At 36.9% G+C, this 11578-nt stretch overlaps 3 protein-coding genes across 4 annotated transcripts in view; 2 read left to right on the plus strand and 1 right to left on the minus strand.

Annotated features, from left to right (window-relative positions):
* Positions 1–6071, plus strand: part of ddx31 (DEAD (Asp-Glu-Ala-Asp) box polypeptide 31) — a 29805-nt gene extending 23734 nt beyond the window's left edge. The window contains exon 20 of the mRNA XM_087253556.1: positions 5567–6071. Within this exon, the coding sequence (XP_087109682.1) occupies positions 5567–5708 (142 nt within the window). The 3' untranslated portion in view covers positions 5709–6071. The remainder of the gene's footprint in view (positions 1–5566) is intronic.
* A 727-nt stretch (positions 6072–6798) lies between these two features.
* On the minus strand, positions 6799–10918 carry barhl1a (BarH like homeobox 1a). The gene is given in 3 exon segments (NM_001017712.3): positions 6799–7770; positions 8672–8894; positions 10035–10918. Coding segments are annotated over 3 exon segments (900 nt in total). The 5' UTR covers positions 10432–10918; the 3' UTR covers positions 6799–7490.
* si:ch211-215c18.3 overlaps positions 7048–11578 on the plus strand; it is a 42374-nt gene continuing 37843 nt past the window's right edge. For both annotated transcript variants that reach the window (XM_087253559.1, XM_087253560.1), the window contains exon 1: positions 7048–7649. The gene's annotated coding sequence lies outside the window, so the exon portion shown is untranslated. The remainder of the gene's footprint in view (positions 7650–11578) is intronic.

Genomic DNA, 11578 nt, shown 5'->3' on the forward strand with positions numbered 1-11578 from the left:
AAACAGTTGTGTTTAAACATTTGACTACACAGAGGTCTGTGCAATGAACGTAAGCAAATTCTGTGGATCAATAGAAAAAATTTGTGAACGACTCCGAATGAAATGGAACCTTTACACATGTCAAGTGATTCTTTTGAGTATATTCTGTAGCTTGTGAGACCCTCTTTGAAAAAAAAAAATGCTAATGGTCTTTTAACAAAATCTAGTGCACACACGCATGTCACACTGCTAAATGCAGCACTTGCAGGCAGGGCTTGACATTAACACCCACCAAATGTGGGTAGATTTTAGCTTTGGCGGGTTCGACAGACTCTCCCACTAGTCACTTAGGCTGGTTGCAATAGACTGGACAAAAAGCGATGATCGTGGACTCACAGTCCTGTTGCTTTCAAGAGCTCAAGATTTTAAAATATATATCCTTTTGTAAGCAGCATCAGACTCTGCTTTCGCTTTATTTATTTTTTGAACAGATTAATAACAGGCCTAACATTAACTGCATGCGCGTGATCATTCCTTCATGATCACACACGGTATGTTTTTTACCTGCTTTCTTTTGCTTACAGGTGTTTTTACTAATAATGTTTAATTATCATTTTTGTTCAATAGCATTACTTTAATTTGAGATTAACTTCCCATTTATGTGGTTAACTGGTGACCTGGAACCTTTAGCCAAGACAGATACATTTGGTAAATCCTTAATTTTGAGCCCTGAAAAGTCCTGTGAAATAAAAACTATTTTTAATGCAATACAACCCATTTGCTCATGCACACTGAGCAAGCACACACACAACACACACAAAAAGTGAAATGAAGGAGGAGGCATGTGGACATAACACAAAATCTGAATCAAGGAATTTTAGCATGCCAAATTTATGCATATAAAATATATTTTCCCAACAATTATATTGTTTCTAGCGAAAAAGGCGAGTGGCTAGTAATGTTGGAAATCTACTAGCCACAGTTGTTGATGATCAAAACAGTTAATGTCAAGTCCTTCTTGCAAGTAAACTTTTTACCACAAGCATTTGATTTATTTATTTTTTTTCACAGTTGGCACTAAGGAACTTAGAAATATCTGATTAACAGGCAGCAACTAAATGGTTCGGAATAAAGCGTTCAGAGGCTTTGATTTTCTTAAAAAGTATGAATGTGAAGGCGTCATCAGCATCAGAATTTTCTAATTGGCCTGCACTAGATGTCGCAAGACATTGATTGCATTCTGTAACTTGTAAATGCTTATACTGGCAATCTTCTTTTAGCGGACATTTACTTGTAAATAATTCAATTTAAATAGGAGAAAATAAACGAACAAAAAAAGCAACCAACAGTCATAAAAATAATAATTAAACTAAAAAATAAACATGCTTTCCCCCAACCAACCACCCACTGGTGTTATCCAGTGGTAAAAGTAGGTACTAAAGGCATAGTAAACGTACTTATCACAAATTTGTAGAAAGGAAATGAAAGGGGACCCAATTTTTCTAATAATAATAATAACAAAACCTTGTCTGTTAGGGTATACCTGATTTTTTTCTAGATGTAATGTAATGTAACCGTTAACTGTTAATGATTCCTTTACTTCAATTTACCAGTGATTTTCCAGTAAAGAATATGTGTGAAAGGGGCTGTTAAAACAAACATTTTTTTCGCTCATTTCGCTTTAATTAGTAATCAGTACCCCCTAACTTCTTGAGCCTTTTTCCAGCCCTTTGGTCCTTCCAAAATGTCATACAGCTTAGTTCTCTAGCTTTACTTGTACATGTACAACATCTTCATCGCCATGTTGGGTTTTGACTCGTGCCACATGCTGCTTCAGACACTAGCAAGAGAAGCATGTGTCTAACCACTAGTAATTGGCATAGTGACCTGCAGCAGGACCTGTGAATGAAACCCATGGAGCGGCACAATAGTTCAGTCCCAGAGGAGCTGCCCCAGAGCGGCCATAATGCTCCCAAACTGCCCAGACAACAGCCAACAGCCGTAATGAACTTATCAGACGTCATATCTGACAGCTGACATCTATATTCACCAGCCATCGCGTTGGACATATAGAATATTCATGTTGATGGTGCTTAACTGGTCAGTGTTAACCTTTACTATATTGTGTGTAATTGTGTTTGAGTGGCATTGCTGTGTTGTGTTCCACACTCCCGGTCGAGTCTAGCCGTCCTGTCAGGAGAGACTTCATTACAGCCGGCTGTGGTGAACACCGTCCATGTCCAGACAAGATTTCTCTAATGAGTAGATCACACCAATATGAACACACACACACACACACGACTAAACAACAAAGAGCTCTGGTGCACAGGAGAAGAGGCCATTACAGGCCACCAAATATACACACTTCAATCCCATGGAGAAGTGCATTCTGCTTTACCTTTGCAGGGTGTTGTATTTATGGATATTAATTATTTTTGTCAGTAATATATTTTGTTCGAGCCTCGGCTGGGCCAGTTGGCATTTCTGTGTGGAGTTTGCATGTTCTTCCTGCGTTCGCGTGGGTTTCCTCCAGGTGCTCCGGTTTCCCCCACAGTCCAAAGACATGTGGTACAGGTGAATTGGATTAGCTAAATTGTCCGTAGTGTGAATAAGTGTGTGTGGATGTTTCCCAGAAATGGGTTATGGCTGGAAGGGCATCCGCTGTGTAAAAACATGCTGGATAAGTTGGCGGTTATTCCGCTGCCGCGACCCTGGATTAATTAAGGGACTAAGCCGAAAAGAAAATAAATGAATGGATGAATATATTTTGTTCGCTCATATAGGTTATTGTTCCTTCTGGCTGTAAGGATTTTTGAGATATTTCAAAAATATTGGTATTGTTTAAAATATCTTTGTTTTGATTTATATTATGCATTTGATGATTTTTGTTTTATCAGTCATTGCTTTAGTCTTCAGGGTGACATTCTAATATGCTGATTTGGTGTTCAAGAAACATTTTTACTTGCTATTAATGTTGAAAATAAGTGTACTGATTGATATTTATGTGTGAAAATTAGCATTTTGTCTGGATTGTTTTACATTTTTGACTAATTTACTGCCATTTGTGGATATTTAATTTATCTACACAACCTTTTTTAAAGTTTCTCTAACCCCATTTTAAACGATGTGTATTATAATGAGACCTCATTTTGATGCATACATGAAATTGAATTAACAAATGTGATTTTACATATTAAATATAAATAGCATCTAATATAATGTTTCAAATAACTTTTGTGAAAATTTTCCAAAAAAAGGTTAATGATGTCCCATGGCCTTTTAACCCAATAGATTGCAAAAAATGAAAGATATTTATTCTGTCCGATTTTTTTTTTTATAATATCTAATGAGGTACAAGTAGTAGTTTGAAAAGTGAAAAATAAAGATCTTAAATTATGTATTATGGGAATCTTTGTCTGACAAGTTTTATTACTATATAAACTGTTATTCAATTACTAGTTACAAACAAAATTAAATCTATTTATTAAATTACAATTGCATTTATTACAGATATATTTGAAATAGGTATGGGATGATAAGCGGTTTCAGGGTTTACCGCGGTTTGGAAAAGTCAAGGTTTTAAAAGCGCAAACGATTTCTGTTATAGCGTTCCTCAGGTATATGTATTTTTTATTTAATTTGTTTTTCATGACTGTTTTATTGAGGTTTATTTTTTTTTTAGGACAGCAGTATCTACAGCAAAAGGACCCTCCAAATCAAAGGCAAATTTACAAGATGCACTGCATTATGTTACATTTTGCTGTTTTTAAAATATAAACATTTATTTTATAGTGGAATTTCTGTGCTCGCCTGCTGCTCCTGATGGGTGCATGCGAGTAAACGGCTTTTGATCTCGTTTAACGCTTGGCTTTACTTTATATCCACAAAAAAGAAAGATACCCAAAGATCCCTTTTCAAGTTTTTATGAAATCTGTTTTTAAAACCAATGAAGATAGTCAGTGATTTATTTAAATTGTTTTAACCTGACATGTTTAAAATAAAAAAGCTAAAATATTTTAAATGTTTCTTAACAAAATATATTGTGTTCGATAGGGGAAAAAAAAATGTACCCAGACATTTTTAAAGAACTTATTTTAGAGCAGTATTCACAATACCGTGAAACTGTAAAACCGTGATATTTTTATCCAAGGTTATCATACCGTCAGAATCTTATACCATCCTATGCCTAATATGAAAACTTTTTTCATTTTCACTCTGTAAGCCTAATTGTTTTTGTATTATAATTACTAAAAATCTTTTGTTTTATTTTCATTTTAAACATCTATTTATATATATATATATATATATATATATATATATATATATATATATATATATATATATATATATATATATATATATATATATATATACGATCTTTAATTTTTAACTCCAACCTACATTTAAAAAAATGGTTTTTTGGATTTACTACATTTTGAAGGTAAGTGATTGCAAACAATTGATTTGGGATGAATTTAAAGCAAACAATTAAAGTTTTACGTCACTAAATCTAATTTGTTTGTTTAATTTCAGCCCAAATAAACTGTTTGCAACCACTTATCTTAATTGTAGTAAATCCAATGAACCATTTGTTTCAGTTACTGCACTAAAAAATTTTTTTCGTTTTTTTTTTTGTTCAAACGACTTATTTAAAATGAGCTGAATCAACCCGTCTTGAGTTTTTTGGGGAGGGGAAAACTTAATAGATTTTCTTCAATCCACTTAAATTTGTGAAGATAATGAAGTTAACATAATCGATTTATGTTGGGACAACATAAAGGAATTGTGTGGAACCCAGCAATTTTACAGTGTGCTACTGAGACCTACATCATTTAACACATTTCTGTCAATTTCAAAAAACTGTGTAAATACAGTGATATGGTATATGGAATCCCCACACCATCATGTAAGTGTGCATACATGCTTCATATGGGCTGTAGGGGTCCCTGTAGAGTGCTCAGGGACCAAAAGAACAATAACTGCTATCTCATAGCCTCTCGAAGCCCCGGGGGTACAGTGTGTCGTGTGTCACCGTGTGTGTGTGTGTGTGTGTATTGGATCCTTAAGCAGCCCCACGGGGCCACAGCGCCGCTTCATTCTCCAGAGTTATTGATTAGATAAACAGTCACTAGTTTTACATCAGGCCCCCGCTGCTGTCTACGAGTCTTTTATTGACGACGGTGGGAAATTTGTTCAGCCAGTCTCAAGCCGGCCACACACTGTCTGCGTCTGCTTTTTGCAGGTTTAAGATTTCAGATCTGCACTTCATGATGCTGAGAGCCATTTAATTTCAGATATATACAGAAAATGAGTTTAATACAAAAAGGTTCTGTTAGTTAATGAATTTACTAGCATGAGCAGATCTTGTATTTATTCACCTTTGGTAATGTTAGTCAATGAAAATAAAGTTGTTCTTGTTAACTCAGAGCAGTAATGTTAACAAGCACAAGTTGAGATTTTAATAATGCATTAGTAAATGTTGAACTATGATTAATAAATGCTGTACAAGTATTGTTCATGTTACTAAATACGTGAGTTAATGGGACTTTGTTGTAAAGTGTGATCTGTTTGTTTAAATGTTTTTCAGCCCTCCCAAGAAACTCACAGCAAAGCAGCGGGTGTCAAACCTCATGCGTTCAGAGTATGACAGTGGCATGGATGAACAATCTAAGGCTAAGAAGAAAAGGAAAAATAAGAAGGGTCAAGCAGAGGAATCTACCGATGCATAAAGTGGCCAATACAGGAGAGATCAGAGATGCTCTTTTCGTTTGGGAAGTGCTGAGGTTAGAGTTGTCGTGACCAGGTGGATTCTCAGGGTTGAACACACAGGTGTTTTTCCACAGAGTAACATTTTTTTAGATGTGAAAAAGCACAACCGGTCAGCAGAACAATCTGGGAATTTGCTCAATGCAAAAGCTTAGTTGCAGATGGGAAAATGAGCATGCATGGATTTCTTGCAGTGGGTTTATGAATTTATTTTTATAAATATTCTGCCTTATTTAAGCAATATTTTATTAAAAAATTGCTGAATTTGACTTTTTTAGGATGATTGTATTTAATATCTGTCTAATTAAATCTGACAAAGCACTGCATCCAAACGTGTTTCACAATCAGCAGCGACCAAACATCACATGGCTTTCATACAAGAGCTTCTGAGAACTCTGTTAAACTGTTTGCTGAAAGCGTTTAGCTCGTTTCTTTGGCTTGAATGTCGGTTTGGTCAGGTGAATGGGGCTGGATGTGTATGGAGGCTTACGCTGACCAGCTGTCCCAGCGTTCAGTCGGACTCGCCCGGTCACCAGCTGCTGTCTTTTTGGCCGAGTCTTCGCTGCGAGCGCTTGGAGAAATTTGACCGGAATATTACGTTTCAGTCTCTTTATTAACTTAAAAGCTGCTTGTGAAATTTGATTGGTCTGTGATAATGAAACGCTTATTAGGATTGGTCAATTAAACCCACACAACAAACCACTTACACAGATACGCTCATGAGGTGGAGTGAACTGACTCTGTGAACAGAGCTCACTAAAGCTTCCCATTGGCAGTCATTCGTGTGCTTGTGTCAATTAAAACGTTAAATATTAGTGCTAATTTAACAGAAAGCCAGGATCAATTAGAAATAAAATTAAAAACACCGCAAAGACAGTTTTCGTTGTTTTTTTTTTTTTTTTTTTTGCGTAGCTACGTTCATGGGCTGTTGAGTTTAATAATTTTTTTATTCGTTTGTATAAGCATTTTTTCTCATTTTATAGACCGTTTATGCATCATATTTTACATGTAGTATACAAAAAAATTACCAAAATGATATTGAAGAATAAATTATTTGGATGTCACGATAGTCTTTATTTAGAAAAGTATTTTGGCGTCTGTTTAACCGGGCTGTAAATAACCCATAATAACCACAACACAATATTTCCACAATACGCTTTAAATCGTTGAACAGGTTGCAGTGATTATGTTTTCGCTGCAACGTGTTATTTCATTATAGGACAACTCCTGGATTTGCGTAAAACAGGTTTTCAGCTGTACGGTCTTCATCACAATAAATTGGTCACAAATTAGCCTACATTTGCTACAATTATGGTTATTATCTGTAGCCTGTTGTTGTTAATATATTTATTTACCTTTTAGTTAGTAAATGAATTTTTCGTTTGGTAGAAAAAAAACTACAATAGTTTCATTATTGCATATCTGACATTGTCTTCTGTTGATGTTTTATTTTGGTTTGCTTGCGTCATAATATTGTGCAAATAAACCACGCCATTCAATCTAGGGAAAAGCAACGTCTCAGAAAACAAGTCACAAGGTTCATGAGGTGATGGAACCCTTATCCGACTGTTTTCTGATCACTTCCTCCACACGTTGATTTTTAATAAATAGTTATAGCATTCGCCTTTTGGTCAGAGTCATTTGGAAAGTCTATTATTGCGCGTTTAGATTTTACAAGGGTATCGTCCAAGCGCAACCCTGTGATTCCTGAGGTTGGAGCGGCTGTCGGGTCGGGTCAGATCAGCTCATCGCGGCGGGTGTCGCGGGATCACCCCGGACAGAGACGCTGGATCTCCGCCGCCCTGAAGCCCGTGCAGGAGGATTCTGGGGACCAGAGGTCGCTGAACAGGGGGTGGAGGCGCGGACGGCCCTCTGTAGAGATACAAGCCTGGTCCCGGATCAAGGTTAGACACCAAACTTTGGGGATAAAAATAGGGTGAAGGGAACATTCTCTGTAGAGCGGAGTAATTCCCAGCTTCCGCGAGCAGCTCCAGTCCCACCGCGGTCTGCCGTTTCCACTTAGTTCTGTTTCAAACAAACAACATAGCGTCACTCATTTACTCATTTTTTAAAATCGAAATAGTCTTATTAAATGGCTGAAACCCGTTGGGGAAATGTTCTACTCATGGCCGTTATAATAACAATAAAAATAATAATTATTGTTAGTTATAAATATGTAGTGTTTGCAAAACTTGTTCAGATCAAAGTGTGGCGCAACTGACATACAGGAAGCCATTTTGTTGTCATGTGACAGCGCTAATAAACAAAGACGACCCCCTTTATGTATGTTCCAATGTTTTTTTCACATTAAGCTCTTTTTTTTTTTTTTTTTTTGGTCCAAAAGATTGTTTAAATCAACTTAAGTAACCGAAAGAAACACTCATGATGTTAAATGTTGGCTACAATTGATAATTAAAAAAAAACATTGGCTGATTTTCGTTGTGACTTTAAAGTGTTTTTTTTTTCCCTGAGAAAATTGGCGCGTCGTGGAAAGTTTGTTTTGAGGATGAATCCGTGTAATATCCTGCTGAACACTCATCCGTCAAATTGTCCCTCAGCAAAAAGCCTTTTCGGATAAATAATTCATAATTGTGGCAATTGTTTAATTACTACTTGGAAGCTAAATTATTCATAAACGATGCAGTAATTTATTATTTATGACTAAATGTGTTGGACTCGTGGAGTGTGAGGTTGTAGCTACTGTAACTTTTTCCCCGTTGTGGTTTAATTTTTGACGGGAACAGAAACAACAAACAAACTGCTTCAAGCTATTTATTTGCATAATTTTGATATTGGAAATGATTCTTGCTTGTGTGGAAGCTAACTATTTAACACGCGTTTTAAAATGGTTCAGCACACTGCTAGTCAGCTCCTTCAGTACTTTAGTTTCTTTGTGTGTAGCCCATATGAAGATGTGTGTATTCACCTGCGGTTCTGGTACCATGTTTTGACCTGTGTGTCAGTGAGGTTGAGGGATGCTGCCAGCTCCATCCTGTCCTGCACACTCAGGTACTTCTGACGCTCGAAGCTGCGCTCGAGCTGCGCCAGCTGGTGATCCGTGAACGCGGTGCGGGCTTTACGGGGCTTCTTCAGCCGGGAGTTGGGGCTGTCTCTACTGCTGGTGATTTCCCGATCAGCTTCGTCTTTCACTGAAAACACCATGCACATAAACAATATAAACATTGGCTATTGATTTATGTGTGTATAATTATTTCGGACAGATGTGATTCCCTGTTTATTTTAGATCACATATTTTAAAAAGAAAGATCCCTGTGTGGGGTTTGGGTTCCTCAAATGTTCTTACTGAGAACAGTTGTTAAACTATGATTTTATATGGTGTAAATAGTGTTTTTTTTTTTCTTTTTAATAAACGGCCATTTTCTGCTCAAGAATCTTTTTTTTTTTCAATTGAAAAAGCAATTCAAGCAATTGAAAGCTTCCTTTGGCCATATAAGGTTTTTCATGTTGGTATTAATGGTTTAACAGTATTCAGTTAGGCGATTTCGTGATCCATTATGTTTGATGCTTTCAGCAGCATTAAATAATTATTTTTCTAAGTTTTCGTTAGTGTGTTGTGTTAAAAATCAAACAAAGTTGAGCTGCAAGAGTGCTGCACATTTGATTACACATTGGATTAACGGATTCAGAGTTAAAATATTTAATGAAACACCTTTATTGCCAATCAGTTGCGAGGACACCGACCCACTCAATTAATTATACATGCTTCAGGAAATTTTATTTGGTTTTGGATCCACTACAAATTTAGACTAAAATTACCTCCAAACGGAGATATTTTTAATTCAAATACCTTATGTTAAAATGCAAATAATCTGGGATATATTAACTGCGTTACGAAGAGAAACGAAAACAGGTATAATACTAAAATTTTTCTTTTAATTCCTTTACTTTAGGCATGTCAGAAATGCTGCCATTTTTCCGCACTGGTTTTGTAAATCATTTGGAAAACCCGTTTTAATGCCGAGATCTTTTTTGATTCAAAATATTAGCAGTCAAAATAACTTGCATTTAGGCCTATATGTACTTCGACTAAGTTTTAACTAATTTTTTTAGGAATGTAAAAAATGCTTAAGGGCATGTCCAGCTATAGGCTACATCGGTTTTCGTTCATAATGTTTTAAGTGAATCGTTGAATAATTCAAACATTGAATAATGCGAAAATAAAATAAAAAATATGAAAAAAAAACGAATTATTTAATTTTAGTTTATATATCGAAATCGTTTTTTAGTTTTGTAGTTTCTTTCCAGTGTAATATTGTAGTTTATCTCACCCCTGTATTCGCTGTCCGAGGAAGAATTGCTGTGAAGTTTGTCCATGCAGTCTTCAGCATCCTGTGCTGACTGTCCAGTGCTAGAATAAGGAGCGCAGGCTGCCAGAGGTTTGCAGTCCGCCAGAATGTCTCTGATCAGGAATGAGGACGTGACTGTTCTCGGCTGCTGGGATATTTGTAAAGGAGAGTCCAGTCCGAGGGCTCGAGCGCGTCTGTGCACAGCGTCCTCCACTGAGCTCCGTCTCGGGGAAGGAGGCGACGAGCAGCCGCTGTCCAGGTCCGAGCGCGGGCTCAGCTCCGCCGGAGACCTGCACTCCCCCTTAGACATGCACGGGCTGCTGGCTCTGTGAGAAAGTATAGACTCGATCCCAAAGCTCGAGCCGTTTGATACCTCCATCGCGAGTCAAATCAATATCAAATGTGCATTTGTCCTTTATAACACTGGTTTTGGAAATGCAGCTGGAAGAAACTGCCGAATTAAAACGTTAAACTTCTGATCATTTTCGATAAAAAAAAATAAAACAGTTTAATCCTTTCCCAGAAAACAAGTCACGAGTCCTTTATTTCTGATTGATTTAGCTGCTTTGTTGAATGTGTTCTCGTAGAGTTCCTCAAAAGCGAAACGTGAACGCGCGGGTCAGTTTCAGCACCAAGGACAGGTACATCTATCTGCTCACCCTCACGGTCAGCTCTCAGCGGAGAACTAGTCGTTAACTTGAAAACTTATCTGGCTTTCTAGAGACTCGACTGCAACCCGTACCAAGCCCCAAATCCTCTGACCTAAGCCGATGCTGATGTGTAAAGTTCTAGTCCAGGTCTGCGAGGACTAAACCCGTGTAACGGAGTATAAACACAGGCAGTGATCTCCGCGACCTGAAAATGACACCCTCAAGGAAACAGCCAATACCGGAGGAGGAACTCGCTTTTAAAGGTGTCCATTCTGCGTTTGTCCCGAGCGCCACGTCGTTATTGGTTAAAGGGTGTTTTTGGGGGGTGATGATCACGTATATGTTGCGGGCGGGAGGGGGAGAAACATAGTCAACCCTCCCTCTTTTCTCCTAAATAAATTGCAGACACGTAACGCTTGACATGCGGATACAGTAGCTGTTGTATTTTACCTTTACACTTCATTTCATTTCACTTTCTTTCTTTCTTTCTTTCTTTCTTTCTTTCTTTCTTTCTTTCTTTTAGCTTAATGGCATTTAAGCTATACCCTTTTTACTTGTACAGACCAGAGACCCTCATCCAGAGCAAATTTTTAACACTGTAATTAAGAGGATAATGTCAATAAAATGTTACACTGTTTACCAGGCATTCATTCTATATACAGTTGAAGTCTGAATTATTAGCCCCCCCTTGAATTTTTCCCAAATTATGTTTAACAGAGCAAGAAAATTTTTGCAGTATGTCTGATGATATTTTTTTTCTTCTGGAGAAAGTCTTATTTGTTTTCTTTCAGCTAGAATAAAAGCAGTTTCTAATTATTTAAAAAACATTTTAGGGTCAAAATAATTAGCCCCTTTAAGCTAATTTTTGTTTTCGAT

This window comes from Danio rerio, chromosome 5 (assembly GCF_052040795.2).
Source record: "Danio rerio strain M-AB ecotype USA chromosome 5, GRCz13ab, whole genome shotgun sequence".
Taxonomy (NCBI): domain Eukaryota; kingdom Metazoa; phylum Chordata; class Actinopteri; order Cypriniformes; family Danionidae; genus Danio; species Danio rerio.